The following is a 26,083-nucleotide window of genomic DNA, read 5'->3' on the forward strand; positions in this document are numbered from 1 at the left end:
TACACATGCAAGGTGCTTACTCCTAGACACAGTTTGGGGCCACAAACATGAATGTGACAACTCTTTTTTCTTAAACCACAATTCCATGGTAAGTCCAAGTTAAAGTACCTGGTCTGTAATTAGTCCCTAGCCAGCGTGAGAGGCTCTGCCACATTTGACTGATTACGGACTACTGTTTGTGGTCAAACTTCCACACGGAGGAGTGACCTGAGCGAGCTCACCTAGTACCCCACACCAGTCCTGAAAGGCGGCTCGCCCCCGACGCAGTCAAAAGGGCTAATGAAGATGGTCACACTCACCACGTGCTGCAACTCCGGTCTGTCTTCCAGTTCTTCCACTACCTTTTTAATCTAGAGAGAAAAGACATATTTAACCACTGATTTATGAGGACACGAACATGGCTGCAAGATTATCAGACCAAAGGCTCTCCCCTTTATGGCTTGGGTGTTCCCAGACACCCGTCTAGAAACACATAAAAAACAAAAGACACTCACTGAAATTTTGTCTTCGTTGTCCAAAAGCATGTCGACAGCTTTCTGAATAAAAAGAAAAAAAAGCCACAGTCACTGACACCTGCTGTGTCAGAAGAGAATCCACAGCCACGTTGTACGTGCTGTCACAGTTACAGGTGGATGGCCTCTTTCCACACACAAGGGGCCCGTCGCTTTGCAGTAGCCCATAAGGGAGAGCTCAGTAAAAGAATCCATTTTAACATGGGTCTCGGTCTGAGACCTCCATGCTTTGCCTACCACTAAAACAGCATCCTGCTACCACTCCCCAAACACAAGACACCTTGTCTACACATATTGTAGCCTCCATGTTGTTGGATAGATCACCACAGCACTCCTGGGACTCTTACTGGTCACGGGGAGCGTGTGGTCCCCAGACCACAAAAATGAGCTTGGCTTCCTGCCACCCGCACCCTCAATGAATCCCCCTACAGATTTCCCAGACGTAGGAGGAGAGGGTGAGAACCAGGAAAAAAACCAAGACAGCTGACATTTTACGATGATATAAAGCTTACGGACTTGTGGCATTTATTTATCATGAACATTCATGAAACACAAAGGAGATGGTGTCTGTAGCGAGAGGCGGTGGGAAGACAGCCCACCAGGCCGACCGTCCTCCTCACACCTAGGTACTGTTCCTGACTCTGCTACCACCTAGTTAGCCACTCCATTTTTTCTTCCCTCTAAAATAGGAGGATTTTAGAAGAGATCATCCTTAAGGTATCTTCTAATTAGAAAACTACGAGTCCCTAACTTTGGTTCATACTCTTGAACAGCAATCAGTTTCAGCTCGTTCATTTTTTCTACAGCTACGTAAGCTAAACTCGGCTCTTGAGACACATGGCACGGAGAGCGGGTAGGCATAAGGGGAAAATGGATGTAGGGAAAAGTAATTAATTTTTGTAGAAGCACTCCATCCTCTTAATCATCTTTTGCAGAGAAGCAGAACCTCTGCACCTGAACTTCTTCAGAACTGCACTAATTCTTTTTAGATCAGTAGTCCCTAAGGACTTAAATCATTCACTATGAAAAAAGGGCTAAAAGCATCTTTCAGAAATAAAGAAGTAGATTTAGCTCCTATTTAAATTAAGTTTAAGTGTGTGATGACTAAAGCACATAATACAGATACAGTATGCGCATATATATATATATATAAAATATAGTGCAGAATACCCTTAAATGTAATAAAATATAATAGGAAAATCCAAGCAATCCTTTTGGAGGCTTCAAGTTCTACTCTTTAACTAATCTTTCAATTTTCTGAATGAGAAGTATTAGGTTCATATAAACTAAGTTCATAAAACTTCTTTATTTCCATCACTGTTACTTGTTAAAAGTGCACGGATACATGCACACACACATGCACGCACATGCACATCTATGAGCTACTGGGAGCTGTGGAGTCTGGGTGCCCTCATTAGTCAAGCAATCCACTGTTAGAATTTGTTGTAAATAAAATAACACATCCCACATGGCTGAGACCAGTGGAGATGCCATGTGGTAAATTTGTGAATGCCGACGAATAAACTCACGATAAATGGATCAAAATAGAAATTTCCCTAAAATTTTAATCCTGAGACATACAATTAGGAGAGGTGAATGAGCCAAAGTGTATGGCTATTTTCTTTGTTTCTATGAATTTTGTGAATTGTTTCACTAAAAAAATTACTTCACATACACACACACACACACACATACTTTCAAAGTTCCATATCAAATTATGATTGCTTTTATAAAGTAACCATATCAAGTGAAGGATTCAGAACATCTAGTACAGGTCAGTGCTCCGAACATGATCAGCACCCAGCCGAGCTCTGTGTGTACTAACTTCTCCAGCATCTGAACAGATGTCTAAATATTAAAAATTTGGAACAGTAAAAATAAAGGGTATTAAAATAAGAAACACATTACCTCAGAATCAAAGTCCATTAATAAAACAATTTTATCCTTGATAGAACTGAAAAGATTATGCTTGTGGATCAACTGGAAAACATCTTTGTGTCTTAATGTTAGGTATATTTCCAGAGCATTGCCATAGTTTTTGTCATAGGTGTACCTGGTAATACAAAATTTTTTATATTAAAGTTCATCAACACTTTTAATAAAACACACAAATATACATACACTTCGTTTTGCAATATGAAAAACTGAAAAATTTGTTTAAATAGACAAGTCAACTTTATTTGGAAGACTATTCCTTGGGACTTAACTGTATGTGACCAGTACGTACTTCTTTCTCAGAGCCTTGCTTCCCATCTCCCCTGAATTTCTGAAAATTGACAATGTTCAAGTAATAAAAATGTTCTTTTATAGACATTCTCAAAACTTCTTCATAGAACCCCATATACCACACAAAGAAACTATGATCCAGAAAAAAGGAAATTCTTATTCTAGTAATAAAAAATGCAGTTAAAATTTTAACAAGCAGTGTTCAGCTGCCAAACGGGTTATATCTCCAAAGCTTATTTGTGAGGGGAGTTTATAAAACTGACATGTTTTTCCACTGAAGCACTGTTTTTCACATTAATTCCCAAGCCAGCTCCTGAAAACCAAATTGTTTTGTGACCCCATTAGTAGTATGAATAATTATCAGTACAGTTAGTACTACAGAGCCCAAGGAATATCTAGGTTTCCAGAAGAAAATGGTCAGTGTTTCAACTCAGAGGGGGACAAACAGCCCTGAACTCTAGGCCACTTTGGTGCACCTCTCGTGGTCTTGGCAAAAGCTGTAAGAAGATGGGGGACAGGTGGTGTGAGGTGATGGGAGTGCCAGCGAGGATCTGAAGCAGGAACCACCTTCCCGAGCTTACCTGCGGTGTGCTTCTCTTTTTACTAGACCAAAGCTCTTCCAGGACATGAGTGTATCTTATCTATCTCTGAATCCCAGGCCTACAGGAGAAAGCCTGGGTCACCAAAAGTGCCCAATAAATATGAAAAATATTAACTAAGCTTCATTTTCTGAGCTCCGACTTAGTGCCAGGCATAGTGCTTAATTAGTTTTTAATTATGACCTCTCCTTTGAGCCTTGAAATCATCCCATAAGGAATGTATACACCTCAAGAATGATCAGGTTTGAGACATTATGTGACATGCAGACCCAAGAATGACAGAATCCAGAGCCTCCCTGGGAAGTCGATTTCCTTGCGTAGTCTGAGCCCCAGCACTCTTCCCTCCCTGCCCTATATAGTGCTGCTGACTAGGGTTCCTCTCCTGTGGGAACCACACTGCACCACAACTTTAGTCTTGCACATTTTCCTCACCTGCTAGTTGTTCACTGGAGGTTTATGAGAGGACATTAGTAAGGGTGAATATAGGAAAATGGTATACAAGCTTCCCTCTTCTGTGTCTTCCTGAAAAACTCCCCTGAAAAACTCTTCACGTAGATTGAATTGGAAAAAAGCAGCACTAAATTCTACTCACAATTCTGCCAGGGTTTTGAGTAAGGTCCTATTCTGACTATCTTTCTTTAGGTGATCCCGAACTGCTTGGACGATTACTGAATTGTTGTACAGATCTCCAGGCCATTCTCGGATCAGAGTGGCAAAACCCTAAACAGAACAAGAGAACATTCCCAAAATAGATTAAATGATCCGAACAGTTTAAACAATGTATAAAAATACTAATGTAAACAGACAAAATAATTTTATGATTAAAACTCTGGCATGAACCTATCACCGATTTTCAGACTCTGGGTTTGGGGGTGGCAAGGAAAGCCAAGAATCACTGCACACAACTCTCCAGTTACCGTTCCTGGAAATGGGTGGTGCTCTTACCTATTTGATGAAACGTACCTGTAAGTAAGGCCCCCCTAGTTCTTCCATAAAACAACACTGCACACACAGACTTTGGCTTTCACTTGCTGTAACCTCAGTCCGGACTAACTAGAACATTCAGATGATACCCCGAATATCCTGAAGATACTGTCCAAGTTGGTCGCTTCCCCCGCCACCCCCACCGAACTTCTGTGCCCTTCATGTCTGTCCTCCCATGTGCAAAACTCTACACAATGGCTGGTTTCCACAGTCATTGGAGTCACTGGAGTCCCCACCTTCAACAAGTTACCACCTTAGTCCTCTTTCTTCTTTTTGGACCTCTTTCCATTCTTGCCTCTGAACCTAGTTTTGTTTGGAGGATTTGAGACTTTGGCTCAAGTCTTATCCCCTAGTTGGATCTCAAATTTTGCCATTCTGATAGAAAACTCTAGATCCTTCAATTGGATCCTGTTTCTTTCCTCCTGTTGATTTTTGGCCAGGGTCCTGATTCCTGACATTACAGCTTGTGTTTTGTAACTCAGAGTATGGTAGAGCAGTTTACTTACTAATCCTTGGCAGCTGGTAGAAGAAAAACCTTAGATGTAATCAAGACAGCAAAAAGAAGTAAAAATCTTCATGTTATCGAAAAAAATTGTATTATTCATATTAAGTGTCTCAACTAATGCTTTAATAAACTACTATGAATTTACTTAAGTGACACTTAGAAATGAAACTGGTATGGTGGAATGTGCTTCTGTAAAGTACCAAGGTTTGGTAAAAAGGAAATCACAAAGAATCAGGATACAGTCTCTATTAAAGTCCTACCCAAGTAGCCCTGGGAAGGATGGCAAGAGACCAGAACAATAGGCAACACATTTTCCATTCAAACTGCAACCTTCCCACATAAGTGCATGGTTGCAGTTTCATGTGAGAAATGTGGGGAGGGGCGTCACCAGGTAAAAATGATGTATTTTATAAAACCACTGAATCAGAACATTAAAATGTTCTTTGAGCCAAAACGACACTTTGGATCGGGGTTCTATTTTAAGACTCAGGAATGTATAAGATAAAAATGTCTGAGAAGATTCCCATCCAAACACTGGCAGCTCTCAGTGGCCCTGAGACCAGGAATCATACTGTATGGAAGAAGGAGGCTTGGCTCAGATTTCTGTTTTCCCTAATTCATGCGACAGCCTGGCAGTACGGCCGACTCCTAATACAAAATAAGACAAAATGGGGCACCTGGGTGGCTTGGTCATTAAGCATCTGCCTTTGGCTCAGGTCATGATCCCAGGGTCCCGGGATCGAGCCCTGCATTGGGCTTCATGCTTGGTGGGGAGCCTGCTTCTCTCCCTCTCCCCACGCCCTCTGCTTGTGTTCCCTCTCTCACTGTGTCTCTGTCAAATAAATGAAAAAAGTCTTAAAAAAAAAAAAAAAAAAAAGACAAAACAACCGGTCATGCCGTGTAACAAAAACATGATGTCTCCAACGTCAACTGACATAAACACCACATCCCACATCAGGTTTTTCTCCACTAAGTTGGCTCCATATGCCCTTGAATTAATGTGCTGAGGAATACTGATGCCATCAGCCCCGTGGCCCTGATTATTCTTCAGAGGATGCAGTTTATCAGGGAGCTGTTATGATTGAGCAGGTGAAGTCAGAGAATATCTCAGCGCCCATCATAGTTAAGTACAAGGTTAAAGGTATTCACTGAATGAAATGCCATGGCAATTGGCCCACTTTTAATATGCTTATGTTTCTATCATTAATAATAGGAAACAAAGTTTAACTCTCTGTGGAGCTCTGGGGCTATGATCAGTTAGTGCATGGTACCTATAAAATAATTTCTGCTAGGTTGTAAATAAAAAGACAAAGCTGGGGCGCCTGGGTGGCTCAGTGGGTTGAGCTGCTGCCTTCGGCTCAGGTCATGATCTCAGGACCCTGGGATCGAGTCCCGCATCGGGCTCTCTGCTTAGCAGGGAGCCTGCTTCCTCCTCTCTCTCTCTCTCTCTCTCTGCCTGCCTCTTTGCCTACTTGTGATCTCTCTCTGTCAAATAAATAAATAAAATCTTAAAAAAAAAAAAAAAAGACAAAGCTGTATGCATTTCAGTAGAAGCCCCACACCAACAAGTCAGGAAGCATCATTACCTCCAAGTAAATACTGTCACTTCATATCTTTTTAGGAAGAAAAGAAAACTGAGAAGGCAATATTCTACAGAAGTATAGCTGTTTTTCTAGTGCTGTTTAGTAGGACAGATGATATGTGATCAAAATTATCGCTACAGAACAGTGCTCCCCAGTCAATTATGTGACAATTTAATTAAAAATTAAACATGAAACTAAGGAAGATGGAAGCGAAACTATTTGTAAGAGCTTATGGCAACAAGTTACTTATACCTTTCTTTTTTTTTTTTTTTTTTTTTCCCCAATTTATTTATTTTCAGAAAAACAGTATTCATTATTTTTTCACCACACCCAGTGCTCCATGCAAGCTGTGCCCTCTATAATACCCACCACCTGGTACCCCAACCTCCCACCCCCCCACCACTTCAAACCCCTCAGATTGTTTTTCAGAGTCCATAGTCTCTCATGGTTCATCTCCCCTTCCAATTTACCACAAAGCACATACCCTCCCCAATGTCCATAACCCTACCCCCCTTCTCCCAACCCCCCTCCCCCCAGCAACCCACAGTTTGTTTCATGAGATTAAGAGTCACTTATGGTTTGTCTCCCTCCCTATCCCATCTTGTTTCATGGTACTTATACCTTTCTTAACAGTACTGACCAGGCAAACATACTGAAACATTCAGGAAAAAGTATTTATAAGCACTGAGCTTAAGTCATGCATAGTCCTTTCTGTCTCTGTCAACAGTCTTCCAGACATGAATCAACAGGATAACTTTAATGATACAGAATCTAAGATAATTTCTGGAAAAAGAGTTGAATCATGTGAAAGAATTATAATAGAATCATAAAAAAATAGAATTGATTTTTCATGGTTAAATTGTATTACTTTAAAAAGAGGACAAGTATACCAAGCTTCAGTATTTTGCAATAAAATCCATACTTTTCCCCATCATTTTCACAGAACACTCATAATTCTCTTTCTTTTGGGAAGATGTACAAAGACAGAATAGTTATGAGAGCCACTCTATGTACTCAGAACAGAATGGAAAGACATAGGAGAAGTCCATTACAAGTCTTTATTCACTGAAGAAACCTTTTCCAATAACTATGGCCAATAACGGCCTCTCATCAGATCTTTTACAGAACAATCACTTTGCCCTTGTCACTTATGTTCTAGTTGCTTAAAGCTTATCAATATCATCTCTCCTCTCAGCCTATAAATCTACTGAAGACAAGACTGTGTTTTTTAACTTTCTCTTGGGTCTAACTGAGTACTCACCCAGTTCTAGGCCATGGTACGTTCTAAAATAAAGCTATGTTGAACTGAACTGACTAGGAAAGGAATAGGAAGCATGCCGCTAGCCTCCATCAGCTGGTACCCAACACCAACAACAGAAACTATTACCATAGCTCTTCTAGAAGACGTACATCTACTCTAGAAAGAAAGAAATCCCTGCTGTTAGAGCAGATTGGATTACAATACACAGTAATAAGAGAAAATGAGAAAATGCTGTTTTCATTAGTATGCACAATTATTATTTTTTTTAAAGATTTTATTTATTTATTTGCCAGAGAGAGAGAGGGAGAGAGTGAGCACGAGCAAGTGAGCACAGGCAGAGAGAGTGGCAGCAGAGGCAGAGGGAGAAGCAGGCTCCCTGCCGAGCAAGAAGCCCGATGTGGGACTCGATCCCAGGACGCTGGGATCATGACCTGAGCCGAAGGCAGCTGCTTAACCAACTGAGCCACCCAGGCGTCCCAGTATGCACAATTATTAAGGAAGTAATTTGTTCAAGTTTAATTCATCCTGAAGCACTTGATCCCTTCCTATGATAAGAACACAGGAACTCTACAGACCACATGTGCTTTAGGCTGCCTGAATCATCCACATCCAGGAACAACTGGCTGACGATGACTGACCAATCATCCGAGGTATCCAGGTATGGATCATTATCATAAAGGACCCTTGTAGATCTTTCAATCTAAAATTCACCTCCGTCCATTAGATTGGGGTCAGTAGCACAAATTACCTAGTCATGACAACCCAAAAATGTCTCTAGACACTTACCCAATGTCCCCGGAGGGCATACTCAGCCCCTGTTGAGAAGCAGCGGTTTACACGCTTGCATGTGACTTGGGCCATGAGCTACTGCAGAACACGTGTCATTTTGTTCACACCTGCACACCTGGTGCCTACCACGTGCTACAATATAGTAGATACCACACCGGTATTTTCTGAATAAATTCATCTTAAATCAACCAACTTTAAAAATTATAATCCATTTTGGGTGCATACGAACACCAAATTTAAATTCACACCAGGCAGGCCTATTTTTTAAATGTACGCCTATGAACAAATTATTTAATTTATCTTTAGTTTCCTTATCTATAAAATTGGATCTTACCACTTATAGTGTTGTCAGGAGTACAAAATCGTAACATGCGCACGAGAGTGGGGAGCACACAGCAGACGAACGATGTTAACTACTGCCTTTCTCCCTCATCGATAAGCAAACAGATCCCGTCCAAGCACCCTCCCCATTTCTGCCACCCCAGTCCTCCTCAGGCAAACTGAGATCTGACTCTCAGGCTTTAAGCAGCAACAGCAGCTGCTCTTCTATGTACAAAATCACCACACAGCACTTGTCCTTTTTCTTCAGTTTTCTCAAGGAGCCAAACTATAAACAAATTAAGAATTCTCCAAAATGTGCATGGATGAGAGGTTTCCATGTCCACAGAGACATGAGCTGTCATGAGCGCATCACCTCAGTTTCCTCCATCTCCCACAACCTGCAAATCTGCTCCCTCTCAACCGCCTGATCCATTGTACTATTTTTCTTGATTTCTTACCATTTTCCCATCTAGAGCAAGTAAATATGACTACGTCAGAAGGCCATACCTCATAATCACTTTCCAAAAATTCATGTAAGATCATTTCATAGATGAGTGGTTTCAGAACTGGATCTCCTCTTGGCAAGTACGGACTAATAGCCTAAGGAAGAAGAAGGAAAAAGAGGTCATTTCAGAAGGAGCAAAACAAAACCAGACTCCAATTATGCAGAAAATATGAAGTACAGAACTTCCTCAACCTACTATAGGGTTACATTCTGACAGACCCATAGAAATTGAAAATATTTTAAGTCAGAAATGCACTGAAACAGCCCCCCTACTGAATTCCACAGCTTAGCTGAGCCTACCTTATATACGCTCACACCACGTATGTGAGCCTACAGTTGGGCAAAGTCCTCTAACACCTGGCCTATTTTAGAATCAAGTGTTGAGTATCTCATTTAGGTTACTGAATATTGTACTGAAAATGAAAAAGAGAATGGCCATGGGGGTAGAAATTGGTGTTGAGTGTGCGGCTCGAAACCCAGCCCGGCATCCCGAAAGAGGATCATCCCGGGTGTCATTCCCCCCGGGAAAGATCCAAGTTCAATGTGCGGTTTCTACTGAATGTGTAACGCCTTTCCACCCCTCTAAAGTTGAAAAATCATAAGCTGAACTACTATAAGTAGGAGGCCATTTGCATATTTCTACTTTTAAAATGTAAGGCACCAGAGTGTTTAGGAAAATTATTATAAAAAGAAAAATTCAAATCAACTCTACCTTCTTATGACACATTACTATATTTTCAAAAGTATATATGAGGTGTACATATGTATGAACGAGGAATAAAACAACTGCCTCAGTTAAGTTAAACTTTCTCTCTCTGTTCTTCCAGAGGAATTAAAGAAAATCTATATAGGAGGGAGAATGTCACAGAGATAAAAGCTACCTTAAGGAGTCAAGGAGTTACAGTTCATCTATTCATATATTTTTCCCTTAAAATGGAATATATCATTCTTTAAAAACTCATAATCGTAGTTTGAAATTAAGGGAAAATACACACCTTGCATTCATTAGCTGTTTCAGTGCATGTTAAGTGTTGAATTCACGAACACTATAGAATGACTTGGCAGGTTATATGTACCAATTGCTACATTTTGTTCTGGGGACGCAGAACTAGGGGGCTCAGAGCCTCAGGGGAACACTATGCAGACATCTAAACAGCCAACCGGAACACTGGCTACTAAGTGTTACATAAGCAAGGTGTTAACCAGGGGCTGCGATGAGCAGGGGCCCATTTTGTATCCTGAGGCAGAAATGACAAATGCCAGGAGTCTATCAGGCAAAGACAGAGAGAGCAGGGCATCCTGGCAGAAGGAATAACATGAGGAAGGGCATGGAGCCATGGATGTGCACTGTGTATTCACGGAGATCAGAGTGGCCCCGAGATGTGGGAGAGCGGTCCTCAGAAGGGGAGAAAAGTGAGGCAGGGCAATGAAAACTATTTGGATTTTATACTTTGAGAAGAAGGGAAGTGAGAATAGCAGATTGATTTTTCAAGCAGCTAACTCTAGGGTAGGGTTGTTCACTGATCTGTCAAAAGGCCCCTGCAACAGCATAGACAAGAGTTGAGGCCACGGTCCCCCAGGGAAGGAGAGGCCTGGTATGGACAAGGAAGGACTGATGAGAACCAAAGACAAAACATCATGAGGACGTGAATCAGATGTTCTCATGTGGGCAGTGGCTGTGAGCTCTTAAGCATGGGGGAATAGGTACACCATGAGGTCACAGTTACAGACTGGAATCGGGAAAGAAATGGATTGACAATGATTTGAGTGATCGCTATCAGTAGTTCCTACAAGGAAAAAGAGCCATCACACACTTCCAGCACAGATACTGAATTTAATAAAAAGGTCTGGGTCATAAAGCCATCAGGCTAAACATGGTCACAGGACTGGGTAAGATCCTCCAGGAGCAGCCAAACAAATAAGATGAGAAGATTCCCTGGGGCAAGTGCACTATTCATAGCGCAGGCAACCTAACTGGGAAAGTTTTTTTTAAAAAAGATGTTATTTACGGGACGCCTGGGTGGCTCAGTTGGTTAAGCAGCTGCCTTCGGCTAGGGTCATGGTCCCGGCGTCCTGGGATCGAGTCCCACTCGGGCTCCTTGCTCAGCAGGGAGCCTGCTTCTGCCTCTGCCTGCCATTCTGTCTGCCTGTGCTCACTCTCTCTCTCTCTGAAAAATAAATAAAAATATTTAAAAAAAAAAGATGTTATTTACCTATTTATTTGAGAAAGTGAGTGAGAGAGCATTCACAAGTGGGGAGGAGGGAGAGTGAGAAGCAGATTCCCCAGGGAGCCTGATGTGGGGCTTGATCCCAGGACCTTGAGATCATGACCTGAGCTGAAGGCAGAAACTTAACCGACTGAGCCATCTAGGTACCCTATAACTGGGAATTTTTAAAAACATATTCATAATTTCAAGAGAATACTGCAAAGGCTCATAAATATTGCATGGAACACTGGCTGTTATATGCAATAATGAATCATGGAACATTATAAAAAACTAATGATGTACCTACCATACGATGACTAATGTAACATAATAAAATTTAAAAAAAAAGAAAAAAATTTAAATGTTTTAAACAAACATAGGAATACTTTATTGTTTACTTTGAAGGTCATGCATTAAGTTGAAAGGTAAATTGCTTCCTTTGAAGGACATAATCAACGAAACTAAGAGGCAACCTTTGGAATGGGAGAAGATATTTGCAAATGACATGTCTTGGAAAGGGCAGTATCTAATATATACAAAGAATTTATATAAAAAAAAGAATTTATAAAACTGAACACTCAAAACACAAATAAACCAGTTAAAAAATGGGCAGAAGACACGAAGAGACATTTTTCTATAGAAGACGTACAAATGGCCAACAGACATGAAAAGATGCTCAACATCAATCATCATCAGGGAAACATAAATCAGAACCACAATGAGATACCACCTCACACCAGTAAGAATGGCTAAAATTAACACCACAGGAAACAACAGGTGTTTGTGAGAATGTGGAGAAAGAGGAACCTTCTTACACTGCTGGTGGGAAACACATACTGGTACAGCCTGTACTGGAAAACAGTACAGAGGGTCCTCAAGAAGTTAAAAATAGAACTACCCTATGATCCAGCAATTGCACGACTAGGTATTTACCCAAAGAATACAAAAATACCGATTTGGTGGGGGGGGGGTGGGAGGTTGGGGGAACCAGGTGGTGGGTATTAGAGAGGGCATGGATTGCATGGAGCACTGGGTGTGGTGCAAAAATAATGAATACTGTTATGCTGAAAATAAATAAAAAATAAATAAAAAAAAACGATTCAGAAGGATACATGCACTGTGATGTTTATAGCAACCTTATCAACAATAGCCAAATTATGGAAAGAGCCCTAATGAATGGATCAAGAAGATAGGTATATACATATATACAAGGGAGTATTTCCCATCCATAAAAAAGAATGAAATTGTGCCATTTGCAATGATGTGGACAGAGCTAGAAAGTATTATGCTAAGCAAAGTAAGTCAGAGTAAGTCAAACACCTATGATTTCACTCAATTTAAGGAACAAAACAGATGAACATGAGGGGGGAAAGAAAAAGGCAAATCGGAAAACAGACTCTTAACTATACAAAACAAACTGAGGGTTACCGGAGGGGAGATGGGTAGGGGAGGGATTAAATAGGTGACAGGTATTAAGGAGGCACCTGTGATGAGTACTGGGTGTTGTATGCAAGTGACGGAGCACTAAATCTAACACCTGAACTACTATTACACAGTATGTTAACCAACTATAAATTAATGGGGAACTTGAAAAAGAAAAAAAAAAGGTAAAAACATGAAGTATCAAATTATTTGTTATTGCTACATGGTCAAACTTTTCCATTTGCCTTTCAGCAAATAAAATATTATTTGAAAAATGCATTAATTCTTCAGTGCATTCTAAAAAAGCCTCATTTTATAACCTGCAGAATGAGACTATACCTGTTTTCCATATTCATTAAAAAGAACAAAAAACTTCAGGGGCACCTGGGTAGCTTGTGGGTTGTGGAATCAAGCCCTGCATCGGGCTCTGAGCCCGAGTCTGCTTGAGATTCTTTCCCTCTGCCCGTTCCCCTGCTCTTTCTCTCCCTCATTAATTCCTTTAAAAAAAAAAATCCATAAAAACGTTATCTAAACACAGAATTGGTGGAATATAAGAGGATGTGTATACATTTTACACACATAAACTATAAAACAGATCTATATTCTGGTTTTCCTTCCTAGTTAACACTTGCTTCCCAGGAAAGAACTGATTACTAGTGTCTTAATTTTATTTCCATCTCAATCTCAATATACTACATACATAAATTCAGAGTTAAAAATAAGGCTGTGCTTACCTTAAGCTGTCCAATTTCTTTAAATTTATAAACTTCATATTCCCAGAGTGCTGCATTTTTCCCAAGAATTTTCTGGCATTTGCTGGCAGTAAAAACATCCCAGGGTGAAAGAAAAAAAAAAAAAAAAAAGTAAGTAGACATTTCCTCTATTGGTTTCGATAAATCTCTCGTCCCAGAGCTTTGACAAATTTCTATCTCAGGTGCCAATGCACATAAAGGTATTACTAGATAACCAATTGATTGCACATACAAGGTGGACAGAAATAATAAAAATTATTACAAAACACTTATAAATAAAGACGAACCCCTTTCTGAAGATGATGGTTAGGGGTTTTCCCAATGATTATCCTGTTCTGAGTTTCCTACTTATCCGGATGAGCCCTGCTGGTTTTGGGACCTTTCTCACCTTGAAGAAATATCATCATATCCCAAAGTACCAATTTAAATCACTTCTTAAAGAACTTTAAATAATGGACTACAAAATCAGACTTCAGAAATTTACAATCCTATCACAGTATATAATCTGGAGAAATACTTAAAAATGAATAAAAACTTAATTTACACATCGAAGAAACAGGTCTCCCTAAATCTCAGGAAACAAGAGGTCAGCCTGAAGGCTATGTTCCCAGGCTGTCCTAAGGTACTAGAAGGGAGCACCATGAAGCTCCAAGGGGAGCCACTCACACAACCCACATGGCCACTACGTAACATTTACAGTCTTGTCTACCACAGACCCCTGCAGACCTGAAGCCTGAAATCTGGTCACTTCCACTGAATTGCCACCCTCTTGCTGGGAGACAACTCTCCCTGAATTACAAGCAGTGGCACTGACTGCCTTCTCGAGGATGCTTGTAGAACAGCAATGGAAATGAGACGCACAGATGATGTTTCCCTCCAGAGCAAAGGGCAGGACTGTTTAGTGTTCAGTGTAATAAATATATCAGGTTCCTCTGAAGGCAGGCACGATCACTGTCCATTTAAAGGAGTCAGAGATCCTAAGCTCGGAGTTCCTTTCCTGTAATACGAGCGATGGTCTGTGCAATGTCACCTGGCTGGCCCTGTATGTCGTGCTGTGGGAACTGGAGCTGTGGGATCTGGCACAAATGCCAATATGCCGGCTACTACCACTGCTGAGTTAGGCCTGTATCTCTGACCCAGGAGTCTCATGTCTTATGCCAGGACCCATGTGCTAACTTGTTAGCTTACAAAAAGGGTAACCTCTCCGACTCTTCGTGACTTTTGACATCATTAAATTCTCTTGTTTGGGGCGCCTGGGTGGTTCAGTGGGTTAAAGCCTCTGCCTTCGGCTCAGGTCATGATCTCAGGGTCCTGGGATTGAGCCCCGCATCAGGCTCTCTGCTCGGTGGGGAGCCTGCTTCCTCTTCTCTCTCTGTCTGCCTCTCTGCCTACTTGTGATCGTTCTCTCTGTCAAATAAATAAATAAAATCTTCTAAAAAAATAGAAATTCTCTTGTTTGGTGAAAATGAGGCAGTAGGTGGTTAACTCACAAATCCATTCTGTGGTTATAGCCACCAATACGCAAAAATTACCCCTGCAAGAACGACCCCCCCCCAAAAAAAGGTTACCTCAGAGAATGGCTTATTTTCGTGTTAAAATTTATTTCTCAATTCTATTTATAGTAACAAATAACTGTGAAAATATCAGTTATTACCGTGCTGCTATGTCATACTCTCCTTTCTCCACCAGGTGGTTTATGTATGCCAAGCCAATATCCTAGGGAAAATTAAATGAAGGAATTTCATAATTAACCAGAACAACTGCAAAGTTGAGCCTCATTTCCTGAGCAGCCCATGACATCAGGGTCTTACTGGCACTACGGACTAGAACCTGTTTTATACACCCTAGGGTGCTATATGTAATTATGCTCATTTCCTTCCTAAGCAGATTTAAATGCACTTGTAGTTATATTTTCACAAATTTTAGAATTCACACAAAAATAACGTTTCTATGGTAAAGGCTCCTAACTTGCCCCCGATTAGGAGATTTTCTACAGAAGAAATCTGTAATATTAGAAACATGATTCAACAATTTCATGCTGTCACTGGATATAAAGTGGTTTTTCATGCTTTCATCTGTAAGACGTGAGCTACTGGTTTCCTCTGTATCACGTCCAAAGAAATGCTGTAAGAAATACATGACAACAGAACAATTATATTAAAGGGAAATACTGAATCTTAAGGTTAACATTAATGTGAAAATGATGTACAAAACACGTGATTCACACCCATGAGTTTACAGATGAGGAAAACGGGATTGCAGCTTGGGCTGGCTTCTGAGTAAAATTCATTTTCTTACACCATCTCCATTCTGAAAGGATTTGAGGTGGCCTGAGTCACCAAAGACGTGAGAGCTCTTGCTTGATCTCCCCCCAGGACTCTTGTGAAATATTATTTCTGACTAAAAGCATTTTCATAAGAAGCTTAAACTTATTATATAACAAAACTTGGATTTTAAGTTCTAGTTTACGTACAAAAAAAGGTGTTGTGGAATTTCTTCCCAGATGGCAGAAATGGCAGCAGCCCATTTCTGTCTCTGCCTGTATGGTATGAAATTAAGCTGTGCTAGGAAGGAAAAAAAAAAAAAAGGCCACGCATAACTAATATATAGGACGGGGCCGTGTCAAGGCTGTGGGAAAATACTAATAGTTCCTCCTTTATTAAATTTTACCCCAATAATGACTATATGGGAAATCCTATTTCAAATCTGTAGAAACTAAAGAGTTAAAAAAAAAAAAAAAAGGTGCCTAAGTTTATTTTTCTGCAAACAGACCGTAATCACAGCACTATGGAGTCTTTCTGTCCAGGGTCAGAGAAGAGAATGTGTCCTTTGCAGAGCCCATTTCTCCTCATGCCAGGCCCTTACCCTACTGTGCAGCTTACTGTGCCACTCATCCTCTTTCTCTGTCCTCCTTTAACCTCAATCCTATTTTCTCTCTTCTCCTTAGCGTAAGCTGTTCAGTGTCTCTCCCACACAAAATATCCGCCATCACCAATGACCTTTTTGTGATGGCCCGGCCCCAGCCACAGTCTGCACTCCCTTCCACTTCACAGCCAACATGCAACTCTACTTCATCATCTCCTCCTCACTTTTCCCTCCTTCCAGCACATTGAGAAGGAGTAATACAGAGAAAATTCACTCCTCACTTTCATTTTGCCACACCCAGCGTACCACCGACTGGCTGAGCCTGTCTTACCTTTGACCTGCTCTCCCAGCTCCCACGAAAACCTTCCTCTGGCCATTCCAAACTATTTTGGGCACTTCTCCTTTGAATATTGGCAGTCCCAATGGTTCCATTCAAGTTCTGTTTTCTGAGGCTAGATACTCACCCCGTGTAGACTGCTTCAAACTCATGCCTTCCACTGACGCCTGTTTGCTGACAAATCTCTGGGTCCAGATCTCTTCCCTGAGCTCCACTAGGATGTCCCAGAGATGGCCCAAATCCAATGTGTTAAAACCAGTATTAATCCTCCCACACTCCCTCCTCCCAGCCTGTTCCCCCTCACATAGTCTCCCTCTCTTAGGGAATGGCAACACCAACCACCATTCCCAAAAACTGGGCGTCAACCACTAAAGACTGGGCGTCAGCCTAGATTTCTCTCCTGTGCATGAGAAGCCAGTCACCGTATCAGGCAGAGTCCAGCTGAATGTATCCTTTGCCTGTCTTCACCTCCCCATTCCTACTGACTCTGTAGGTCTCATCCTACCACTTCTCTACTAAGAAGGAAGCTGTTCTGTTGATTCCTATTTTAGCTGCCTCTAGCCTCTTTCTCCATTGGAGAATCTTTCTAACAAGCAGATCTAATGAGGCACTGAAAGCATAAACTCTCTTGTACGGGATCTCAAGATGGAGCCAAGCTCCCACTTACACATGGCCCTTCAGAATCTGGCTCTTGCTACCCATATATACACTCTGCAACTGCCCCCCCACATAACCAAGCAGGACAAGAGGTTTCACTTCTCTGCACTATCCCATATACTATTCTATTGGGCAGAATACCTTCTGTTCCATTTCTAGATAATCTTTGTTTAATCTCCACACTTTTGAATGGGGGGGGCAGGGAGTTATTTGGGTTCCTGAGTTATTTTGCTGTTTACTCTCTAGACATTTTATGTGGAGTTTTAGGGAAGTTTAAAGTGAGGAATTTTGCCACAACCCCAAATAGCCATAAATGCAGTTTTCATCTAGAAATAAGGGTCTTGGACTCACCGATCTCTAAGGACCCTTCACACTCTCTCCGGTTTTCTGTATGCCCATCCACTGTCACAGTTAGTAAAGAAATGTGCTTTTGGTCACTAAACTTTTCCAGAGTCCAAAATGTAATGAAAACATATCTAAGGTCCTAGATTAGTCTCTATAACACAAATGACTCTTATTACGGAGACACTGAAGCAATCTGGTTTTATGAAACTACTCTTGATAAATTTTGTGATAATGTGGTTTTACCTATGATTTAAAGAAACTTCCCCACACATAACTGGAAAGCTTTGTATTTAAAGTGCATTTCACAAATTCAGGTTCCAAATTACCTAAAATTGCCTCCTACCTGGTGTTCAAGTCTCTTGTTTACAAGCAGAAACAGATTCAATAAACTGAAATATTTTGACCTTGCAGGTTGGAGAATTAGTCTGAAATAAAGTCTCAAAAACATAGGAAAAATCTGTTCTTTTCAAATTACTTTCAGTCTCATTATAACTTATTGAAAGGTAAAGTTATGCTTCAAATAATAAAATTACATACTTACTAGAATCTTATGTCTTTTAATGTTCTTCTGGCTGATTTCAGCTGCCATCAAAGCTTCCTATATTTATAGAAGCATGATAAAAAGAGTCAGAAAAGAAGGGAGGGAAAATGAGAGAGAGTGGGAAAGAAAGATATTGAGGTTATAAACACTATATTTATTATGTTTTAAAGTTCTGGACTACATAAATAAAGCCCCATTTCCCTGTGGCTTTTGCTTCAAGCACGGGCATTTTTAATGTTATGGTTGAATGAACCCTACCGCATTCATACTCGAACAAAAGCAGTCAACCAAAATGAAGACTTCTCTTATTTCCATTTGAATGCATTTCCACATTAGGATATTGGAATCACATTTCAGGCACAAATCAAAATACGACACAATCTCCTCGATTCAAACAAGAAAAAAAATTCATCTGTCATTCTAAATCTGCATGACATACATCGACAAAGTGGCACTTATCCTTTATGAAATGCAAAAAAATAAACCATATGGATACATTTAGGTGTATCTGCAATTAAGATTTTGAAAATCCTTGATTTTACTTTTATTTTGGAAAGTTCATTATTATTACTATAACACAAACGTCAAAGCATAAAATTATTGGGGTGCCTGGGTGGCTCAGTCAGTTAAGCATCTGACTCTTGGTTTTAGCTCAGATCGTGATCTCCGGGTCAAGCCAGGCATTGGGGCTCAGTGCAGAGTTGGCTTGTCCTCTTTCTCTCTTCCTTCCTAAAATCTTTTTAAAAGATTTCATTTTTTATTTGAGAGAGATAAAGAGATGACAAGCAGGGGGCAGGAACAGTGGGAGAAGCAGACCTCCCGCTGAGCAGGAAGTCCAGCAGAGGACTCAATCCCAAGACCCTGGGATCATGACCTGAGCTGAAGGCAGATGCTTAACCGACTGAGCCACCCAGGAAAGAAAATCTTTAAAAATCACATAACATTATTTAGGGAACTACTGGATCTGAAGCAATACAGTAATAACTGAAATAGAAACTTTTTGTGTCAATTCTGGACTCTAGTTTATCCATGAAAAACATTTTCCCCCCAAATCCTTTCAGGTGGTCACAAACTTAAAAGCAACATACAGTGGATTTTGATTACAAAAACAAAGTTTTTGTTTGTTTTTAGCTAATTAGCATAGAAGCCCAACCAGAGAATTTCTCTAACCAAACCAACATAATATTTGCCTTTCAGCTTTTAAAGTCAGAAAGGTTTCTGCTTTTGAAAAAGAGAAACTCATCATGGGACAGTTTTCTGCTCATATCAGTCTGATTCAAGACTCAGTGAAGTGGACCACATCATTCTGTCTGCAAAGTGTTCAAACCATCCTCAGTGAACAGTAAATTAATAGCTTGACTTTTCATATGAAATAAGCACAAATAAACAGTACCACTAAAATATAGGAGACAATTCTGAAATACTAGCTCCATTTTATTTTCCTCGAAAAGCCACAAAACAAACACTTGCATAGGCTGGATCGAACCCACCCTGTTCCCTCTACTACCACCTCCTCCTCCTCCACTGAACAGTGAAGCCAGTTAACCTCCTTGTAATCCTTTCCCCCCTAATTTCTGAAAAGAGTACTGGAAAGTTATTAGTCTCTTACATATTTTTAGCTTGGGGCATTCTAATTCACTTACACAAAAGATTTATTACAGAAACCTTTTGTCCTCTCCCTGTTACAGATGTGTCAATGCTTTAAAGAAAGGAAGATCAAAACTACCTCATATTTCTTCTTTTCAAGGAGCCAGTCGATGTGGTCATCTTGGTCTCGTTCCTTGGCCACTACAACATCTCTTGGACTCACGATGTAAAAGAGCGATTCCCCTTCAGAGTACTCTAGAGGTGAGGGAAGAAAGACACAGTGTGGGCGACTCAGCAGTAGAAACCGTGGCTGTAGTTTCAGAGACTTGGTTGGGTAACCCAACTCCAGAGGGAACAGAAAACTTGTCTACCTTTGGAGCAAGTGTGTTTGCTCAAACTCTGTTTGAAGGTGCAAGTACTTTAAAAAACATTTACATGTAAAATTATTTGAAAGAAAAAAGAAGGGAGGGAAGGAAGGAATACAAAAAAACTTCAAAAAAGTAAGGTAGTTTATAATTCTGTGTTTAACACATTAACATTGTGACCTTGACTGAAAGATAGTGATCAAAATTCTCCAGGTCTATGGTGTATCAGAATTCATCTTCTGTATATAAACTTAATTTATGGCCATTTACAGCACTGTTCTATTTTAACAGAACAATTACACCCTACAGTTGGCGATAAATGTCTCCTGCTCATCAAGGTCAAGGCCATCTACAGCATAAATGACAGATGCCCCAAGCCCTGAGGACATAATCTATCATTTCGGCATGTTGTGCAGAATGCCGATTGTGAGGGTTTCCTGCAGAATTCAATTATACAACCTGTTCTGAAGGGTTTCTAAGGGTGCAGCAGAGTTTTCTCTGAGCACAATACCTAGCTCAGACACTTCTAGTTTGAGTCACATTTCCTTTTTGCCAAGTTTGGAATAGACTCTCACGCTTCTCAACTGACTAGGGGCCACATATAAGAAGGCTCCAACTGTATAGACTATTTCTTTGTTTCCTTTGGCCAAAATGAGAACTGAAAACATTCTGAAAACATGTCAATTGTTTTTGAAGCAGGAAAGAATTTCTTAAAAAAAAAAAAAATCTTAGGCTGTTCTACTTTCATCAATGTATTTTTAAAGGATAGGAGGACAATTGAGCACAGAGGCTCCAGAATGACCAAAGAGCAGTGGTTCGGTCTTTATTTCTGAGCAGTTGACCAGTGTATGCATTCATCCACTCTGCAAATACTCGGCGAACATCTAGTAGTTGTCAGGCCCTCTTCCAGGCTCTGCGCATTTGGTCACAAACAGAAAGATGACTTCTTGGCCAACCCACAGCACACTTTCCAGATATATGAGGTTGGGAGTCATATGGCAACCACAGAACCATGCTGCCTGACGTCAATGTAAGTGTTACACTAATTATGACATGACAACAAAGAACAAAGACCATGGAGCCTACTCACCCTTAGTCCTGGCCCCAAGCCTACCCCTCCCACCTACTGTGCTAGCTCAGACACACTCTGCAGTATGTCTGGGCCTCGTGCCCTCATGTTCAACATGAGAGGTCTGCCCAGGTAGTCTCTATGACCCTTACAGCACCTCAATTTAAATTACTGGTTGTGTTAATCACATGAAAGGGAAAAAACCCACAAGTATAAGAAATAGCATGAGCCAGAGCCTTGGTCTCTCACCTAAATGATAATCTCTACACTCGTTCTCCTGAAAGCCTCTCACAGTCAGAGCATCAGAAGAGATCTCTTCACAGGTCTCAGAGAGCGGTTGGATGATATCCAGTCTCGGCCTGGCACAGTATTCTCTTTCCTGGGGGGAAAAGAGAGGGAAGGGTCTGTTTTCAATATGTTTCTAGAAACTGTACAAATTCATTCCAGTCAGTCATGATTAAATGCACAGGACTTCATAATTTCAGCAGATGTGAGCCCCTCTATCCACCTGCACCAACAGCCTCATCACATCATGTTACTTCCTGACCTTCTGTGTGACGTCAACAGGACAGAAGCTACTGTGCCCCTACAGCCGTCCGTCACTCATCTCCAAGGGCACAGCCACCACACACTTCCCCAATCAGCTTATGTCTCTTCCTCACCAATGTGAGAAAATATTACCAACTGCCAAAACACTGCCACTACTGGTAAGCTTACTGATGATGCTGAAAAGCCACAGAGACGGAGAACTAGGTCGAAAACAGAACACGCTAAGAAGGCAATGGTCACCAAGAGCACAGGCCCAGGGCGGGGGTGTGTGCCAAGGGCAGGAGTCACTGGAAAAAATGGAGTTTTTCATTTTATTTCATTTTCATTAATTAAAATTTAGATAGCCACATAAGGTTAGGGACCACACTTTTGAACAGTGCAGTTGTAGGTCAAGAAAGAAGTGGGGGGCACCTGGGTAGCTCAGTGGGTGAAGCCTCTGCCTTCGGCTTAGGTCATGGTCTCCAGGTCCTGGATTGAGCTCCACAGGGGCTCTGCTTGGCAGGGAGCCTGCCTGCCCCCACCCCACCGCCTGCCTCTCTGCCTACTTGTGATCTCTCTCTCTCTCTGTCAAATAAATAAATAAAATTGAAAAAAAAAAAAAGAAGAAAGAAGAGGGAAGGAGAGTTTTTTAGACTGATGCAGTTCCACTAACCTAGAAGGTGATGAGATGCATTAACCTAGAAGGTGATGGGGTCTTAAATGACTGACTGCTCCGAATATCACAGAAGAAGGAAATGGGGATCAAAAACTCTACTAAGGTCAAAATCACATAAGTAAATGGTGAGACAGCAACTTGTTGAAAAAGTGGGACTTACAGTGAATCTTGAAGTCAAGTTTGTTTTACTTGGAAAGTTTGAGCTTTCTGAGCATTCAGCACGCAGGCAAAAAACACACAGTTGAGCATTTTCCAAAGCAGTAAGACCTGTAGCCGTGTGACACCACCGCAGAAAACCCAGATGAAGGGAACAGCGTGAGACAAGTCGGGGCCTCCCCAACTCCCCAAGTTCCCCTAGGAACATTGTAAGCCTCACAGAATACTCTGGTCCATTTTGTTAGGTTAACTGAGAAGCAACTGCATTAGCTTTGTGTCTCATACATTTTAAAACCCTCCAAAAATAAAACAGCAACTATAAAAGAGCTAGTGGAGGGAAACTAGTAGAGGGGAAAAAAAATAGCAAATATACAGCATAATTTTTCACATCTGGAAAAATGAGAATTATCTCAATTTTGAAACAATGAGAAAAAAATGTAAAGACTTGAATATTTAAAAAATGAACTCTAACAATGACAAAAAATAACAAAATTAGAATAGCAAGAATAGAAAAAACATTTGAAGCAAATAATAAAATAAAGGGCCTTGCTTGGTCACAGAAACAGCTCCCTGAGAGGCATAAGGAAACTATTGGTGATGTGATTCATCTTGTTACTTTATAACCTTTTGCTTAATGGTCAAGCAGCCCCGCTTATTAACTTCCCAGGGTGAGAATTTGGTCTTGTTGGGTCTCTCATCTCCAATGCTTAGCATGACTCTGGATACATATATGCTTTATTAGTGGATGAAAGAGAAACATATCATAGGGGAGAGCTTACTAAATCCAGATGAAATAGTTCCCAACCACAATAAATGACAATGATGGGGAATACAGAGTTGCACAGAGAGAGGCAGAATAAGGTTCATAAAAATCAGCAGAGTGTCATCATGATGGCAAGGTGAGGACACACTCATGATGTGACAGGTGTAAGGGAGAACATTCTGGGGGAGGATATGCAGGATATAAAGGCAAGTTTTGTTTAATGTTGCAGTTCCACTGTCTTTCCCATATGAAAAAAAGAGAAAAAAGGGGAGGGACACAAGCCCCACGCTTGCTTTACTCCTTTTGTCATAATTTTATCAGTTTACTCTGAGTTTAAGGATCGAAGGTGTACTCTCGTGTCATATAAAATAGCTACATGCACTGGCACACACACTTGTGAGTCCTCTCTGAGTCTCTCATACTTCTCCCTCTGAAAAAAATGCCTTCTTCTTCTCTTTCCAATTTCATTTTCTAATTTGCTCTAAGAGGTTGGCCTTTCTTTGGTCTTTACTCCTTTGTAATACTCCCTTTTATCAACAAAGGTTTCCCTGCTTCCTTTCTTTTTTTGCTCGGTTGTTTATGAGGCTTTCCCTTTTTCATTTTACAGCTGCTTTCCTATGTCTTTCAATCACATTCTCAATCTGCCCCACCTCCCTCATCAGAAAGCACTATATTTAGTCCCTTGGGAGCCACTGCTTTTCTTTATCTTCAAAAAAATAAATAAAATAATAAAGTGATGTCCTGCAACAGGGCTAGAAGCCAGCCCTATTGATTTTAGTCGCTCTGAGTATTCACTTAAGTCTCCAGCATCCCATTGCCTAGCAACATGGGCGCCCAGAGCCTCGGGTTACTATAGCGATGACTTCTCATACAAGTGCTTGCTCACAGAAATGCTCAAGAGCAGGTACCACCTCAAAACCGGGGCTCCCAAGGTTCCCCCCCATTTTATTCCTAGCCAATTGAAAAGGGGGGAAAAAAGGAGAGGATACAGACAAGGAGAGTCCTACTTACTTTAAAGGGCTAGACAATCAATTTGTAATTTCTTTTATATACAGCACCGAAGAGAAAATCCTTTACAATGAGCTCTCCTTGTTTATGCCTTGAAGCCATCCCTAGCGTCCCCCTTCCTGGTAGAACCCCTGGACTCTAACACTGAAGACAAGCTGGGAATGGGGCCCACCCAGGCTTCAAAGGAAGACCGAGTGTCTCCACTGGGCATGCCCTCCACTAGATCACAAATACAGGTTTTCCTCCAAAGTCACAAAATTAACAAAATTTGGGTTCTCTGCTGCTTTCTATTGGCCATGCATTTCATACTCTCATTTGCATTGATGATTAAGACGCTGCCACAACCATTTCAAAGCAAAAATCAAGCTACTGAGACTCAGTCAGCCACTAGGAAGTAAGCAAATTCCTGTCTGACCACAGGAAATGAAGTGCCCTTTCCATAATTCCCTCTGACCACAGGGGCCCCTCTTGTTGCGGCAGATCAACTTCATTGCTGTCATTTCTGCTAATGCACAGTGTCAGCTTAGTTTCTTTGCCCTTCAGCAAAAGAAATCCTTCATTCCTTTCGATGAAAATACCAAGAGATGGAAAAAAAGAGAAAAAAAAAATGACTTCCCTTGGCTCGGCAAAGGGAACAAAGGCAGGCAATGAGTGAAGCTTCTGAAAGGTAAATACATAATCTCCACCAACCTTCTTTTATAGGTCAGGAAGTTCTGCTCAGACTACAGCACAGCCCTTTCAATGGGCAACCTGATCTGGCTACAAGGCTAAAAAATGAACCCACACTTCCCTCTGCATTTGGGGTATTAAAAAAAAAATTACCGTTTTTTCCGACACCTCCTTCACAAAGGAAAGAACAACAAGCTGATCACAGAGAGGTGCAAGTCCACTGATGTAGAATTCAGTTTCAAACTGAGACACTGCAAACAAAAGGGATAAAAGATTCAGTGTTAACAGGAACAAAAAGCAGCCCACCAAGGAAAGGACACATCGACTATGAATGCTAGGTGGATTTACCATAGAAATCTAACATAAAGGGGGTGTGGACAAACATACTTTTCCGACAATAATGAAAGGCCAGAAAAGGATATCCAGAAACTCAAACTTAAAAATTTTCTAGCATCATCAAAAGGAAACCTGACAATAACAGCATGAACTGTCACACGTGACACTGGGACCAGCTAGTTTAAAAATGACATAGTTAAACCCCATGAAGACACTTGTAAAACCAGGAAACCTGATGAAAACTAATATTAACAACAGTAATACTTTAAAAAAAAAAAAAACAACCTGAATTTAGGTTTTTCACAATTAGGGCATTATAGTGATCCAAAGGTCACAAGGAATGCTACTTGTAATTATGAAACTATTGTTCCTTTTTTTTTTTTTAATAATAAACATTTTATTTGAAGAATCAGAAGTAAAAAAAAAACAGAAAAAGGGTGTGTTAATGCAGATAATATTGTGATAAAAGATCACTATTTCTTAACTGGAATAAAGGTTAGAGAAAATAAATTTCT

At 40.7% G+C, this 26,083-nt stretch overlaps 1 protein-coding gene across 1 annotated transcript in view; it reads right to left on the reverse strand.

Moving 5' to 3' along the window:
• The window catches only part of VPS41 (VPS41 subunit of HOPS complex), a 179,112-nt gene that overhangs the window by 29,004 nt on the left and 124,025 nt on the right, over window positions 1-26,083 (reverse strand). Inside the window, exons 11-21 of the mRNA XM_044245645.1 lie at window positions 25,386-25,483; window positions 21,682-21,811; window positions 20,138-20,253; window positions 18,412-18,468; window positions 15,321-15,382; window positions 13,649-13,730; window positions 9,288-9,380; window positions 3,930-4,057; window positions 2,421-2,565; window positions 495-536; window positions 300-350 (exon numbers count right to left, since the gene is read on the reverse strand). Of these exons, the coding sequence (XP_044101580.1) occupies window positions 300-350; window positions 495-536; window positions 2,421-2,565; window positions 3,930-4,057; window positions 9,288-9,380; window positions 13,649-13,730; window positions 15,321-15,382; window positions 18,412-18,468; window positions 20,138-20,253; window positions 21,682-21,811; window positions 25,386-25,483 (1,004 nt within the window). The remainder of the gene's footprint in view (window positions 1-299; window positions 351-494; window positions 537-2,420; window positions 2,566-3,929; window positions 4,058-9,287; window positions 9,381-13,648; window positions 13,731-15,320; window positions 15,383-18,411; window positions 18,469-20,137; window positions 20,254-21,681; window positions 21,812-25,385; window positions 25,484-26,083) is intronic.

This window comes from Neovison vison, chromosome 4 (assembly GCF_020171115.1).
Source record: "Neovison vison isolate M4711 chromosome 4, ASM_NN_V1, whole genome shotgun sequence".
NCBI classification, from domain to species: Eukaryota; Metazoa; Chordata; class Mammalia; order Carnivora; family Mustelidae; genus Neogale; species Neogale vison.